Source organism: Adiantum capillus-veneris, chromosome 14, assembly GCF_014529385.1.
Source record: "Adiantum capillus-veneris isolate H3 chromosome 14, ASM1452938v2, whole genome shotgun sequence".
Classification (NCBI taxonomy): Eukaryota; Viridiplantae; Streptophyta; class Polypodiopsida; order Polypodiales; family Pteridaceae; genus Adiantum; species Adiantum capillus-veneris.
In genome coordinates, this window is record NC_140944.1 from 54,093,484 (window position 1) to 54,110,696 (window position 17,213).

At 43.2% G+C, this 17,213-nt stretch overlaps 1 protein-coding gene across 1 annotated transcript; it reads right to left on the reverse strand.

Moving 5' to 3' along the window:
- Positions 1–15,891: 15,891 nt before the first annotated feature.
- On the reverse strand, positions 15,892–16,464 carry LOC147442385 (uncharacterized). The gene has a single exon (XM_086529881.1). The coding sequence runs from the start codon at positions 16,462–16,464 to the stop codon at positions 15,892–15,894; it is 573 nt and encodes a 190-aa protein (XP_086386007.1).
- Between the last annotated feature and the right edge of the window lie 749 nt (positions 16,465–17,213).

The window sequence follows — 17,213 nt, forward strand, 5'->3', positions numbered from 1 at the left end:
GAATTCAAAGATGGCAAAATCGTTTGACATGAAAGACATGGGTGAGGCAAGTCATATACTTGGTATGCGCATTGAGAGAGACAGATCACAGAAGTTGATTTGGTTATCTCAAACAGAGTATATTGACAAGTTTTTGCAACGTTTCAATATGGAGAAGGGAAAGGCATTGAGTGTTCCATTGCCACCATATGTGAAACTTAGCAAACAAGATTGTCCTGTGTCTGAGGAAGAAAAGGCTGAAATGGATAAGATTCCATATGCATCTGCAGTGGGTAGTTTGATGTATGCAATGATTTCTACACGTCCAGATATTGCATTTGCAGTGGGAGTGGTTAGCAAATATATGTCAAATCCCGGCAAGAAACATTGGGAGGCAGTGAAAGGTATCATGAGATACTTAAAACATACAAAGAGTATGCGCATATGCTATGGTAGTCAGGATTTGAGTGTCAGAGGATACACTGACTCAGATTATGCAGGAGACTTGGATAAGAGGAGATCTACATCAGGCTATGTCTTTACATTGGTTGGAGGTGCCATATCATGGTGATCTCGATTACAAGATTGTGTTACACAGTCTACTACTGAAGCTGAGTATGTTGCAGCAAATGAGGCATGCAAAGAAGCTATTTGGCTTGGTAGATTGGTAGCAGACTTGGGAATCAATGCAGATATGCCAGAGTTATATTGTGATAGTCAAAGTGCTATACAATTGGCAAAGAATCCAGTGTTCCATTCGAAGACTAAGAATATTGATGTCAAATATCACTTCATTAGGGAAGTACTTAAAGACAAGCAGATACAACTGCTGAAGATCCACACCAAGGACAATCCTGCTGATCTACTCACAAAGGGACTTCCAGGAGAGGGCTTTGTGCATTGTCGTGAGTTATTGGGCATTGGATAGATGGCAGCCATGTAAATCTTTGTACATTTATGTTCATAGATTTACAGTTACTTAAAGTGCCACATTGGACTTTAAGTGGGAGGTTGTTGGGATTAAAGCCCAAGTGGCCTCTTATGCGGATATGGCTGGCCGCCCGCCTAACTCACTTACCTCTAACTCTTTGTATATACTAACATACACTTTGTGAATACTAAGGTATTGGGAGATAACCCTTCTAACAGTTCTCTGCGTACTGTACTGTGTAAGCTCACTGTGTGTGTGTGAGAGAGTCGAACCACGCTCCGCTCCGCGACTTCACATGCGAACTATGCAATGCCCGATCATCGGGATCATCATGGATGTGAGCTTGCACTATGGCTTCCTCAAGTGTTTGTGGATCCTGGGTTTTAACATGCTTCTTAAGCTCGGGATTTAACCCACGTACCTGCTAAAAGGTGTCCATCCCAATAGTGGCGCATAGAACATTTGTCCCAGGCGGTCCAATTTCTATCCTTCTCATTAGTAGGTAGAAATTCCTTCCTGAAGACAGTCTCAAAAGTTGCCCAAGTATGTGGTAGGATGCCCTTCTGCTTGAGAGACATCCACCATTTGTAGGCCTTGCCGTCCAAAGTCAGACTTGTCTACAGCGCCTTGGCTGCATCCGGGGTACGTCTAAGGTCATGAACACCATCCCACTTACTGAGAAAAATATTCATGGTGTCCTTGTTTCGCTCACGCTCTTCTCCCCGAGAAATTGGTGGCTTTGTATTTTTCAACAAATCGTCCACCTCTTTTTGGGTCAGAGAGCGCAGCGGTCCTGGAGGAGGGCCTTGCCCGACACGTGGCCCTTGGGCTGGTGTGGAATCGTGCTCCTGATTTTGCTGACTAGCAAGGCCCGTGGCCTGCTGCCGCATATGCAACTTAATCAAATCGGATAATGCTGTGACATTCTGATTTAATTGTGCAAAATTCGTTTCAAGCACAGTCATGCGTGTTTGCAATGCACGGAAATCTTGCATGTCCAGCAACTCATACGCATCGTCTGTCACCGTTGTGGCACAATTACCCTTCGTGAGAGGAACCATCCGCGTGGCATCGACAGACGAAACGTGTGCGGACTCCTCAAAATCAAATGCATGATGCATATCTATGTCCGAATCCATGCTGTGGACGTACTATGCTAGAAAAGAAAGGAGAATACCTGAATTCCAACGAGCTCGTAACCGTATGTGATAAGGAACCGTATAATTACGCCTTTGAGAAGAAATAATTCCGACTTCAAAAGCGAAGTTCAATCCAAGACCACTACCAGCTTGACAACAACAAGCAAAACTGCATGGGATGATTCACTCGAAAGCACAAAGCAAATTCAAGTTTCCAATAGTCGGGTTTGCGTCGTATGCAATACACCAGATAAACTTCAAAGTTGTCAACAATTTGGGCAACCGATGAGAGGAAGTTGAAAACATAAAGCAATGTATAGTCACTGCCGATTTGGTTTGCATCGTATGCAACCTCGAAATCGGTTGAAGCTTGGTGACCAATTTGCAGTTTGTCAAAGCTTCAAAAGCCGGGCTACAACAAATTTTAGACTGCTGAATTTGCACGAATCAATAACAATGGTGCTTGATTGTACCAAGCAAAACGGAGAGCCGAATAAACTAGCAAAGAGAGTGGAGTTGAGGTTTTCCGATGCTTTTTACCCCAACTGCGTGGGAGACTCCCTTTGGCAAGGCCACTAAGTGGGGCTAAATTTGACGAAAATACTCTGCAAACAGGGCCATTGACAGCGCGTGGAAAAGAAGACGATGGAGCTCACTATGCAGCAGTCCTTTGAGGGCGGGCCAAGCATGAAAAATCCTTGGTTTTGCCTTGCGCTCCAACTGAGCCTAACCCCAGCCGATTTGGTGCAGGTCAAAACACGCCTCGTCCTCGACTTAGAGCTTCTGCACACACCGTTTTCAGCTTCTCCTCCCTTTGAGGTTCCATGCAACATGCATCCAAAAAACAGAACGTGTCCTCAGTTCTAAGTTTAGCTCTAATACCAATATCAAACCAATGGACTGCTAGACCCAGTCCATCCGCCCAACCTCCCTTTTATAGGCTTCCAGCTTGCTTGAACCCGTTCCCACTAGCAGACATCCGGCCTTTGGCCGAGTCCGTGACCCCATTGGTTTGGCCCTTGGCCTGACATTTTGCCTGTGAAATAAGTCCTAGATTTAGGTTCCTTTTAGTGCTATTGGGTGTTGATAGCAACCAACCATCAAGTTCAACAACCCATCACTTATTCTCTCCTTGACAGAGTTGTGAGTGTGATAGCAAAAGCATAATGCATAAAGTGGTGGAATCCATGCCACCTGCTTAGCATGCCTTGCATGCAAAAAGGTAAGCCCTTGGCTACTATAACGGTCTCAAGCGTGAGAACCAAAACCATAAGTGCCTTGCACAGAATAAACTGGTAGGGATTTGTGAGCTGACATTCCCTATTTTTTCAGTTCCCCAAACTTGTGTGCCAAAGCCCTTGATTCTAAATCAATGGCAGTATCTCGGCACAAGGGAGAAGCCGTGCTTCATGTAAAATTGGCAAAGCACTTTGCTTTGCACAATGACAGTAATTGCCAAGTAAAGTGTAAACATGGAAAAAAAACAAGAAAAACTTAAAATTGGCTAACCTGGTAGTTGTTGCTGCAACCAGTTGTCATGAAATTCCAAAGGAAAAGCTCGCGTAAAGGTGGCTCATAGCCAAATCTGCCGTGCGAGAGAGAGTTGTCGCATATGTATATTCTCTCTCTTGTATCATATACATCCGTCGTATACGGAGAAATCAATTCAAACACCTTTCCTTTGGCAAAGACACTCTGCTAGGCCAACACTGACACGAATCTGCAAACATTTTGGCAAATCCGTCCCAAGTTTGTATGCTAATAGCATATGCCAAACTTGGGGAGTCTCAATGCAAGATGCATAAATTGAAGCCTTGCTTCATAGAACTACATCTGGCCTCATTTCCTACAAATGCGATGGACGGCAGATGCCATAGCAAAGAGAATCAACCTTGTCGATCATGTACAAGAAATTGACCTTGTCAAAATTTCATAGGGAAATGGCCTTGCCAAATTTTGCTTCTGATTGAGAATCATAACATTTCCCGGCAGTGAGAAAGATAGCATCTAGAGCTGAGCTATCACATGTCAGTGATTGTCCAATACTCCTTGTTCAAAGCAACCTTTGCTTGACAAAATTGCGTATGGTGGTCAACATTGCATTCAGCTCCGAGTTGTGGATGTCAATGTTTCTATATTGTCTGCTTCTTAGCAAGCTGCAATGGCTTGGAAATGAGTATGCATCCAATTCATGGAGCCGTGCTCCCAGAAATCTTGCTTTCCTCCGCCTCGAGATAGCACAACGAGGAGAGATCAAAATTGAACAACCGACATAAGACACAAACCAGTTTATTGGAGTGTTGCTCTAGGTCGGCCTTGCCGAATAGCGTAATCGAATATGTCACAGGCCCTGCCTGAGTTACCTTTGTATCAACAATTACCCGCCAACTCGCGTGTGGTGTCGAGGGATTGTATACTCAAGCGGTGCTTGATGTTGATCCCTTAACCAAACAATGATTCTTTGCAAACAAAGCAGTAAAAAAAAAATGAATGCTTAAGGAATTCTCACAAGCCGTGCTTGTGCCTGCATGCAAGAGTTACATAGCATGTGTGAAAAATTTGTCAAACGAAAGCAAAATCGATTGCATACCTCATTAATCACCCGAATCGACATCCCATGGTGTCGATATCTTGCATGGTGCATGACCATGCAAGCCAAACATGTCGTAGCCGTACCGATTTGTTGCATTTGCATCAGAATTTCTGAGTTCCATGTTCTTGGGAGCTTCAGAAGAAAAACTTGAGGCCGTGATCGTGATGGCCGAGTTCTTTCCGAATGCCGTGCAAAGCAACTGTAGCCTTGAAATTCAAGATATGTAGTATTTCAGATTTTCAGCATAGTTCTTGTGCAGCAAATTCCGATCGATCTTCCCCTGTTGCTGAGATTGTACTTGAATCTCATTGCCGTCCGGAGCCATGGCTCCCATGCATCTCGTGGGGCTTGGCCCTTGGCCCGATCCTAGGGTTGCCCTTGGGCGCCCGTGGGCGGCCGGGCATAAATTTAAAAAAAAATTGAAAAAGAAATTCCTTAGCGATGGCAGCACACATAGGCGACGAGGGAGAGTCAAAAATCGGTCTTGCAGGTCGCCGAAGGGTTCCATGCAGCTTGGCACAGTGTCGACTTCACCCTGTCAGCCCAGCGCGAGCCCAACGAGGCAAAAAAAACATGCTATGGTCGACCTCGACCCGTCTCCCCTTCCCGACATAGGGGTCGCTTCCCGCGGGTCCCTCCTGAGTCAAAAACCCCACTTACTTGAAGCCAACTCCCGTGCTTCGACTTCATCCTCCTCTTCTCCATGGCACCGCATCCAAACTCATGCAAATCCGTGCAAAGAAGCATGAGGGCCATGACCTTTCTCCATGATTCCTCCACTGAATTCGTCTCCTCCATGAAGAGAGAGAGAGAGAGAGAGAGAGAGAGAGAGAGAGAGAGAGAGAGAGAGAGAGAGAGAGAGAGAGAGAGAGAGAGAGAGAGAGAGAGACATGCTTCCAGAGAGAACGCCATGCTTCCCTCCTCCATAGCTCCCTGATGCCCCCTCCTCTCCACCTTTCTCTGATACCAATGTTAGACCAGCGGGTAGACAGACATGCGAATAACCTCCCAACCATCCTATATATAGGCCCTTGGCCCTCTTCCATATATAGACCCCTTTACTGCATGTGTGTCCGGCACATTGCCCGGGCCGTGCCCGTCTAGTCCTACCCTTGGCATGACATACATGGATGCCTCGAGAAAAAAATTCAAAAAAGTGCCTCCAGTATGTGCGTGTGTATCTAGTGCATCATAATCTATCTACACAAATCAACGGTATAGTGCAACTAGGAGGAATAAGAGAACTCTCTCCAAAAAATAAAATTTTCAATCATCTAGCTCTAAGTCTAATGTTCATCTGCTAGCTAGCATCTAGCTCCATCACTACAAGAGGCTATTCATATTAGCGACGCTCACACAGCGACGCTCACACAGCGACGCTCAAAAAAAAATTCCCGGCGTCGCTATGAACGTCGCAAATTTCTTTGTAAATTTGCGACGTTCATAGCGACGCCAGCTGGGCTAAAAAAATAATCGAGCGCGCCCAAAAACTCAGATCTCAGATCTGAGTTTTTCGGCGCCCTCAAGCAAGGAGCAGGTAACGCTATCCCTCTCTCTCTCTCTCTCTCTCTCTCTCTGTCTCTTTTTCTTCTCCACACACACACACACACACACGAGGAGAGGAAGGAGATCCAGGTATGCTCCTTCCCTCTCCTCATTCTCATGTTCCCTTCCCCTCTTTCTCTCTCCCTCTCTCTCTCTCACACACACACACATACACACACACACATAGTGTTTTAGAGAGAGAGAGAGAGAGAGAGAGAGAGAGAGAGAGAGAGAGAGAGAGAGAGTACAAACAAAAACAAAAACGCACACACACATACATAAACAAAGAATGCACACACACATTGAGAGAGGAAAAGAGAGAGAGAGAGCATGCATAAACAAAAAACGCACGCATTGAGAGAGGAAAAGAGAGAGAGAACATGCATAAACAAAAAACGCACACATTGAGAGAGGAAAAGAGAGAGAAAACATGCATACGATCCAAAAAAATGCACACACATTGAGAGAGAAAGAGAGAGAAACTAATTTAACGTCGTAGGAAACTAATTAAAATTAAAAGACCTAAAGATCTAGCCGACGAGGAGTTGAACTCAAGACCTATTATTCAAGAGGAAAATGGCATAATCAATCTATCATACTTGGCATGGGTGATAGCAAGGTTATACCATTTATCTCTTTTTATTGGCACACACATCCACACACGCGCACACACACAAGAAGAAGAGAGTTATAACGTCGTAGGAAACTATCTTAAAAGACGTTAAAGATTAGGTTATATGTAGACTTACATTAAATTAGATTTAGGTTTATTTTTAACTAGATTTACGTTTATTTACGCTAGATTTAGATTTACGTTATATTAGATTAGATTTAGGTCTCCATAGATTGTGATGCCTGCATGAAGCGGGTAAAGAAAGCCCTGAATGGAATATAGGGTATTGCTGCCTTCACTCATGGTGGGCTCCGTCGATCCAAAAGTACTGGTGAAATGTCTTCAGAAGATAGGGAAGAAGGTGGATCTTCAGGGCGGCAAGAGTCACTACATCCCCGACACAATGACCATCTAGACAACCTCTAGTCATTCAACAGCAACTTCAAAGTTAGTAACAAGAGCAAGAACGATCTAAAGGGCCAATTGCTGTCGTCAGATGTGGATGGAGATGAGGCAGCGTCACCGCCGGAAGTTAACTCTCACATCTTTAGTGATGAGAATGCCAACTCTTGCCGAGTTATGTGAAAAATTATGTGTTAAATCAGTTTTAAGGTTCTTATAATCCCTGTTAGTTTAGTTCTTTGTTTTTAATATAACATAATTTACGTTAGATTTAGATTTATGTTATATTAGATTAGACTTAGGTTTATTTAGGTTTACCCACACACACACACACACACACACACACACACACACACACACACACAAGAAGAAGAGAGTTTTAACGTCGTAGGAAACTATCCCAAAAGACGTTAAAGATTAGGTTAGATGTAGACTTACGTTAAATTAGATTTAGGTTTATTTTTAGTTAGATTTACGTTTATTTAGATTTACGCTTATTTACGTTAGATCGAGTCCACGCAAGAATTACTTACGGTTTAGGGTTTAGAGTTAGACGAACAGTGAAAAGATCTACTGTGAAAAGATGTTAAGATGTTGTGAAGTGCTACAGCTAGAGAAGAGGCAAAGGGGTTTTGTCCACTACATGCAGTATCATGTAGACGTGGATGTGTAGATTTCTTGTACCCACAAATATAGGTATTGAACAATAAAGACGAGATTATAACCCGGTGGTTCTGATCTCCGTGCACCTCTAGACCGAGGTGTGCAGGGATTGGACATGACTAGAGAATGTGAGGTAAAGAGAGAGAGAGAGAGAGAGAGAGAGAGAGAGAGAGAGAGAGAGAGAGAGAGAGAGAGAGAGAGAGAGAGAGAGAGAATTCCAATAGAATATTAAATTTGTTGTCCAGGTTATAAGTTTTTTATCCTCATTATGAGTAGTGACGAGGATGTGGGACCGTCCAACCGAAACACCTATCTCTCAACGAGGGTCTTATGTCCTTGTAATCAATGCAAGCATGCTGTGCGACGGACAAGACGTGTTTCTTTGCAGCACGTTCGCGACTTTGGCGAGTTCGATCCATCTATTATAGATCAAGTTGTTGCCAATTATAACTCGTCGGACTCTGACGCTGGCCAACAAGCAGCAATCTTGCAACCCAATAGACGTGTTCGTAGGCGCTTTGGTCAAGCAGCATATGTGAGGCCACAAGATGTAGCCTCTGACAGCTCGGGGGATGATCATGCAGAGCACATTCCCAACGAGGCAATGTTTGAGCCCGAGATTGATGAAATGATCGAGACGATCATGGATTCAGAAAGGCTTATCTATGATGATATGAAAAGTGAAGCCGATACGCCATTGTATAATGGAGCACGTATGTCTAGATTGAAAGCACTCCTGGTTCTTCTCAACATGCAGGCAAAGTTTGGATGGAGTGACACTAGTGTCACAGCGCTTTTCAGGTGATCTATTACAATTAGTTTACTTTAATAAAACTCTAAATGTATAATGATCTGATAGATTTTTACACGACTGTATCATATTTTTATGTTGTGTAGATTGCTGAAAGAGCACATACTACCAGCTGGGGATGAAGCAAGAAAGATTTTGCAAAACTTGGGGATGGATTACAATTCTATCCACTCTTGTCCTAATGACTGCATTCTTTTTAGAGGGGAATACATAGACATGGAGAAGTGTCCGAAATGTGATTCCGAAAGACATCGAGTAGATCTCCACGGGACAAAAATTCCACAAAAGGTTTTGCGACATTTTCCTATGCTTCCTCGCATCAAGCATTTCTTCGAATGTAAGTCCATGGCCGCCCTAGCATCATGGCATGAGGAGAATAAATCTTCGTATGGTGTGCTACGAATTCCTGCAGATTGCGCAGCTTGGAAACATATAGATGGAACATGGTCGAATTTTGCCAGGGAAGCTCGAAATTTACGCTTAGGCCTGGCTATGGATGGCGTAAATCCATTTGGTCAAAGATCAACATCTTACAGTGTATGGCCCGTTGTCATCGTCAACTACAACATTCCCCCGTGGTTGACTATGAAGAAGGGGCACCTATGGCTAAGCTTGATTGTGCCAGGGCGATATAAAGTGGGGAATATGGATGTGTATCTTCGTCCACTATTGGAAGAGCTACAACAATTGTGGATTGGCATAGAGGTGGTGGATATGAGCCGACAAACAGGACGACGGAATGCTTTGATAAGAGGCATTCTAATGTGGACCATGCATGACTATCCCGGGCTAACAGAATGCTCAGGTGATCTATTGACACTCCTCACTCAGACACTGTAAATCTTGTTTTTTTCCATAGTTGATCTATTATCATGTGTATACATGCAGGGCTTCAAACAAGCGGATACAGAGCATGTGTCACGTGTGGACCTAGACTGAATGCACGTAGGGCACCCTCACTGAAGAAGCAAATCTACAAAGGTCATCAAGCGTATCTTCCAGAGAATCATGTGTTACGCGACGGCTTTTTGGGAAGAGAGCCACCAAGGATGTCTGCACAAGCATGGTTAGAGCAGAAGGAGATGTGCGATGACGGATTGCCTCCATGGATGAAGAGACTATCTCTATGGTACGAGCTACCATACTGGCCCCGACTCATGATCAATCACTTGCTCGATCCAATGCACATATTCAAGAATGTGGGTAATCTACTATGGGACCATCTGACCATCTGTCATGTGCAATCTCGGTGTTGAGAAGAAGATGACGGAAGATCTAGAGGCTAAAATCAACCGATTTTGCATGCTTCACAATTCAGTGATGCAAAAAAGGATTTCACAATATGAGGATGCAAAGCAAGAGCGACAAAGGGCACGAATCGAGTGGAGACGGGGAAGACGACCACCGATGCACTATCCAGCGGTTTTGGAGAGCCTACCAACCTTCATGAGCTTAAGATGGTTGCAAAACCAATTCAAAAGCGCACAACAATGCGGTGACGAAGTGACTGAGGAAGAGTGGGAGTACTCTCGGGGTTGCACGACCAAGGTAAGTTTGCAATGTACGACTAGCAAGTGACTTTATGTGCTTGAAAGCTCTCATGTAAGTTATGTGGCTCTGGCAGGTAATATTTCATCCTACAAAGTCTACATCAAACTGGTGGTACGTCATAGAGGTAGCCCCTCGTAGTGCAAGGACGTATGAAGGCTACCATGTGCCAATCACAACGGCATCAATGGAGGAGATCAGAGAAGATGCTTAATCAGAAGCCGCTGCGGTGGTGCCAGACGAGCATCAAGATGCTACTACTCTATATGGGGTGCATGCAGAGGAGCTACAAAATGAAACAGAGGATATGTGTTTAAACGGAGAGCTCTATATAGATATAGGAAGTTATGCTGAGTTATGCGAGGATGAGAGAGAGATCTCTTAAAGCCACAAATATTGTATTTGAACAATTTTGCTCCGTGTTGTAAAAGTGTGGTCTTTGCTCTCAGCTGTTTAGACACTACATACTAAACAAATGGAGTGAAGTACCAAGTGATTTAAAAAACAGAGTCATCAGCATACTTCATGATGAGTTTCCCGTTCCAACACGGGAACACCGCTTCAATGAAGACCTGATGAAGATTCGAATGCGCGAATACTGCAAACACAAGCGTTCCGAAGTGAAAAAAGCAATCAAGAATAGGTGGAACAGGCCAGATTGGCTGGCCAAAGAAGATTGGAAGAATGCGAAGAAAGCAGCGCGCGAGAATCCCGACAAGTGGAAGCAACAAAAGGATGCAGCCAGAGCGTGAGTAGAGGTAGGGAGCTTGCACCACTTGGGGAGCGGTGGATGGGCATCATTTGAGGCTGATTTTGTAAGTGTTTTCACATTGCTCTTTATGTTTGATAGTTTAGGGTTTATGAGTTTTTTAATTCTAACATAATGAAATCTTTGTATGTTTTGACAGTGGTCGATGACAGGACGTGATCCCACACCGTACAAGCGCGAGTACGCAGGCAAGAAGGGCTTAAACGCCCTGATGGACATTCTCAGTTCTCGCGGCGGCATGGTTAGTATTAGGGTTTACTCTTTTTTATTTTTTGTATTGTTTTATAAATGTCGTTATATGTTTATACTTACTGAAAGCTGTCTTATTGTCTTTTTTTGCAGAATCCGACAGATACGCCGCTTGGACGCGATGAGACGTCTGACTAGACGACGTCAGTTTAGCCGTAGCTAGATAGCATTAGTTTAGGGTTTCTCATAGCTTATGTATCATGAGACGGATTTTATACGTCTTTTTGAACCATGTATATTATTACATTTGTCACCGCAGTTCCTTTTGCCAATCAATTCTTTATGCCTATGATGTTGTACAATTGTCATTATTACATTTGCCAATCAATTCATTTTGCCTATGATGTGTACAATTGTCAATTTTGCAAACAATGCGTCTTGTGGGTGACTATTTTGGGTCTATTATCTACCCTTGCACTTTTTAAAAAAAGTGAATCAAGTACAATATGGTTGATGGGTGGCAGGGCATTCAATGCCCTGCCACCAAAAAAAAATTCTCTCAGGCGTCGCTATAACCGTCGCTATTTATGACTCTGTAGCGTCGCTATGAGCGTCGCTATAGTCTTCAGTGTAAACGTCGCTATAACCGTCGCTATGAGCGTCTCTATATAGCGACGCATATAGCGACGCTCTCGTAGCGACGCTCGTAGCGACGGTTTTAGCGACGCCGGGGGTTATAAAAACCCAGTGTATTTCCGTTGCTAACAGCGTCACAAGAGCACACAACCTCTTGTAGTGCATGTTAATGGAAAAATCTATAACACAAGAAACCGGTTTAGGAATGACATCAACTTGTGACTGTATGGGCTATAAACTGGGTGGCTCAAGATCCCTCAATGGATGACTCATGCCTAGCTCTAAGTCAACAACATGGTCAATGGAAATCTCAAGTGAGCTATGGCTAGTGTTAACCTGTGGTGTGATAGGTGTCGACTCTTTGGTAGCCAAATCTTCAATGTCCACAGTATCTCACTGAATGTAGGTTGAGCTCTCCTCACCTGTGGTTGCGATTGTCTAGCTGGATAACTCTAGGTCTAGAGCATCTCGTAGTAGATGTCCATTGTCGTTGTTCTCGTGAATGTCTTGTATCCTATTGTGGTCCCTCTACTGGACACCTCTGTTGTAATGTATGTGCTCTAGGAAACCTGAAAGAGCTATGAATGCTCATTGTGGAGTGTGCTACTATCCGACCTCTAGAAACCCAAACCTTTTTATGTCCCTCATATTGTGCCTCTAGTGACCGTCTATAAGCTAGCCATCCCTTTGGTGCACCCTCATGTGCTCTACGGCTTGCTATCCACACTAGTGTGTCGTCACTAGACAAACATCTATCATGAAGCTCTCTGCAGGGAACATAAACATGTCTAGTCCTATGTAGGCTCTGTGAGTCGAGCTATGTCTAGAATCCCTTGTGTGCCCTACAAAAGTAGCAGTACACTAGGGTGTAGAGACCAAACTAGGCTCTAGTGGATTTGATATCTCTGGCGTGGCATGTATGGTGGTCTCGTCAACATGGTCTATAGGACCATGATGTAACAATGTCCCACAAGTCATATGTGCCTGCTCTATGATCGGGGAATGTGGTCCTGTCTCTGCAAGAACAAATCGCTCTATGACAACATCTGTATGATGTGGCTGCTCTATAGGTGAATTAGTCAATGGTGTGTTGCTCTGCTACATATTGATAGCCGTTTTTTGGCTTTCCATAATTGCCATAGTAAGCTACCTCACCCTACCAAATTCACCCAAACACTATGGCTATCCCTACCATTTCACTGTAAATAGGCGTGTGTGAGTTTGGGGGCTTTTCCCATATCTTCTTAAAATCCTCAGCTAGCTAGTCACTGGGCTAGTTGAGTCAAAAAAATAAATAAAATAAAAAAATAAAATATATTATGGCCCATTTGTGTGTAAATATTGCATTATATATATGGCCTAAATATAGAGATTTTTATAATTATTTTGGTATTTTATTTAAATATTTATACTTAGGTGTGTGTTTTATTAAACCTATGTATGCCGTCTTTCATCCTTTTACACCATAAGTATATTTTTTGCCAATATGTACATACTCTAACCTTATATTTTTCCTTTATACAAATCACTCCCACATTTTCACCCTCACCCTCGTGAAAACAAAAAATTGATTTCTACTCATTGGTCACGTTTATTATATTATTTACTTGCATACCTTTTCCTCTTTCACCCAAAATAATTCAAAGAGGGACCATATCATATGATTCCAATATCTTTCCATATCCATAACTCCTCCATATTTTTATTATTATTTTTACTCATTATTCTAACACCATATGCTCATTGAGCTAAAGTCCATGAATAGTCCATACACTAGTCCCACCATGTATATATTTCTTTATTCACCAATAATCCTCCTCCATGCATGTGTCAAGGGCAACTTAGATGCTTTGTATTATGATATGACAAAAGAGGGGGCCACTGAAGACCTTTTGTGAAGAAAAAACAGGTCTTTTGGTGGGATTTTTAATATCCATCTCCACTCCGAATTTTGAGCGGTGGTCAAAAGAGAAAATGTAGCCCACGCTTTGAATAATTACCTAAAATTTTTTCATGATTTTTGGAGCTACCAGCGGTGAGATATGATTTTTTGAGTGGACCCCAGTCTGCCCACTTTTCTCACAAGTAGCCCATAGTCTTCTCTCACCTCTTTTCACACTTCTACACACACACACACACACACACACACACACACACATATTTCTCTCAATCCCTCACTCAAACCTGCACCTTCAATGGTTTCTCTCACCTTCTTCACCATTAACCTCCCCACTTACTTCCATAGCTCTCATATGAGCTCCACATGTACATACACCATCTCTATGCCTCTCTCTATTATCTCCAAAGTACAATTCCATCTTAACCCTTATATATATACATAAATTTAGCATGTGTACCATTCTTAACCTCTGCAAATCAAGAGATCTCATCAACGGAATCACCATTTTCATCACGATGATCAACCTTGGCGGTGGTGGCGTAAAGAAGGGAAGACGAAGAAGAAGATCGGTAGTCATTTTGAGAACCTACACAAGTAAGCCCTAAGACAATGTGTGTGTTTTTTGGCAATGTTTAGCAATCACAAAGCATTGAGTGAGTTTTGTACAAGCTCTACAATAGCATCATAACAAACCATCTCCATTTGCAAGTCACAAATAAGGTATTACGCAAGATCCTTTTCTCTCTCTCTTCCCTTTTCTCTAGGTCTCTCTAGTCCATTTTGTGTGTGTCTTGGTGTGAGGTTGCTTGTGTGTGTTGTGTGGTGCATCTTCTTGGTTGTGCCAAAATCTCTCTTGTGTCCTAGTTCGCATACCATAATTAGGTGGTGCCCCTATCTTGTTTGGGTTTGGCTATGGGTTTGTTGTTTTGTTGTGCTTGTGGTTGCCCCAACCCCAATTGAGCATCACGGGAGCCTTGAGGGGTGTTTAGAGGTCGCCTCTCTTGTTGCCCGCCCCGGACCGCCTCAATATAAAAGTGATAAGCAACATTTGTCAACTCTATGGGGTCAGTCCCATAATGATGGGTATCACTATGTGGTAGGCTACTCTAGAGCTACATCCTGTGGCATAGTCCTAGGAATCCCTCGCAAAGGAACACAATCACTCATCACTCTAGGAGGTAATCTATGACCTGACTGGGTGGGAGGAGCTGACGTAGGTAGTCTAGCTCTATAACATGCTCGGCCTAGAAATGGTCGTTGTGTATATTGCAATCTTGCAATCAGCACATAGATGGCCTGATCAGTGCCTCTATATACTTGCTCTCAAGGATCTACATCGAGAAAGCGCATGGCGCTCAGCCTTGAAGGCAACTCGCAAGGTGTGCTAGACTCTTGTGTATACCTACGTCCACAATTGTCAACATATGTCTGTGTATACTCAAGTCTATGCATCTCTAGCAGCATATGATGAGTATGTGTATCTAGAGACTCATATTCAGATAGAGACTCTATGCTCTGTAAGTCTATCTCAAGCATCGGCAAGAACATCGCATAATACTTATCTCTGAAGGATCCTGGTAGTCCTTTTCTAGGTGCAACGCACACTAGCTGATGTGTGGAAGTATCTTGAACTAAGCTCTTGAGTTTTTGAAAGAAACTCGTCCTACTCAAATCATGAAATATGAAAAATCATCTCTTCTCACCAACAAAAGACTAGCATGGGTCTATCGATGGATAACAAAATAGCTAGTCTTCCAATCTCATTGCTCGTCATAGGAGTCATGTTGCTGATCAAAGCCGTAATCTTGTGTGACACAACTCTATCATGGTCACGTGATTGTGGAATGTCTCTAAAAGTCAGTGTGGTCAAAAACATTTGTGGTAGGTGATGTCATCAAAGGCCATGGATGCTCTCTCATGGATACACAATGTGGTGGCATCATCCATGGTGGCTCAGTGGGTCATGCATCGAGTGCTCTCATCGCAGTAGCTCGTGGTAGCTCTACTCTCGGTATAATCACTTGTGCAACACTCGTCCTATCAAGGGTGACTCTCAATGATGTTTGTGAGGACTGTGGTCTCAAGCTCATCTTGGTCTGTGTCCATAGATCTCATGATGATAACTGCTCAATAGACGCGTCAATTGTGGGTCTCAACCTAGATCTAGAATCGTCTATGGTGTCATGTGGAAAATGGGTCTAGGTTGGAATCCTTGAGGTGCTCTACTACCCAGTGATCTCACTGTGTGAGTAGACACTGGCTCTGGCTCTGCTATGGCAGGAATAGGTAGTCTAGGGCTAGGGGTGAGTCTGTATGGAAGGCCAAAAATAATTGTATATGTGCTCCAACCATCGAGACTGACATAGGTCCTACTACCCATGGATGTACCAAAACCTAGCTCTACAACAGGAATCCGTGACACTCTAGAATACATGTGATCATCCTCATCAGCATATAGCATACCGTCATACACCTGTTGTAGCTGAACTGTCACTGGATGGAGTTGTGTGTCAACAATTTCCTCAGGATATGCCACTATAATCTCATGTCTCGTCTCCATCCTCTTGACATGGTAGAGTACCTCTATGGAATCTATGAGATGATCATGCAATGTAGAATGTGCACTTGATCTAAGTGTCTCGAAAGCACTAGTAGAATGGTCATAATGTGAAAGCCTCACATAATATAGAGAAATACCATGATAACAACGTACAAGGTCGATCATGATAGCAAAAAAGTCCATCATACTCTCCTACCAATTGTAACAATGCTAAATCGGAGCCGCTAGGGGCATGGTCACCAAAATCTATCGATCTATGTCAAATTTGGCAATCAAAGCTAGCCAAGTGGTAGTCTGGGATCACTACATATGAACAAGCTCTAGAAAACATCTCTCGGTCTAAGTCGCGATCAAAAAGCAATCAACGGCTCAGATTGGACTCTAATCGTGTACTAGCGTACGACCACTGGCTAAAATCCATCCAAGGCAAGATCTCATGTGTGAATGGGCTCTAACTAGCATAATCTAATCAATATCAAGACCACAAATGAATCTCTATAGAAAATCGGGGTCAAAAGTGATCTCTCGTGGAATCTACGATCGACTTGAGCCGATTCACACGCGAGATCTTTCCTTGGATGGATAACGGACCAACCGATTTTCTGATTAGGTTTTTGCAACACATGCATGTACATATATATGTAGATAGGAAGATCTTCTATTAGTAGAAGATTGTGTTCTTGTTTGGTGCTATGGTGCTAGGAGAGATCCTTAGCTTCCCAAATCCCATTATCCTCCCCGTGTTGGATTACCATCACTCCTTTAATGTTTCAATTTTCATCCTGTTTTGATCTATCCACCCAACCTTGTAAGAAGCCGCTATAAGCTGCTAAACTACTTGTGTTTAAGAAGGAAAAAAAAGAAAAAAACATGAAAAAAATTGAAAAAAAATCTTGTTTTCCGATGGTAAATGTTTCCTTCCCAACCTTCATGGG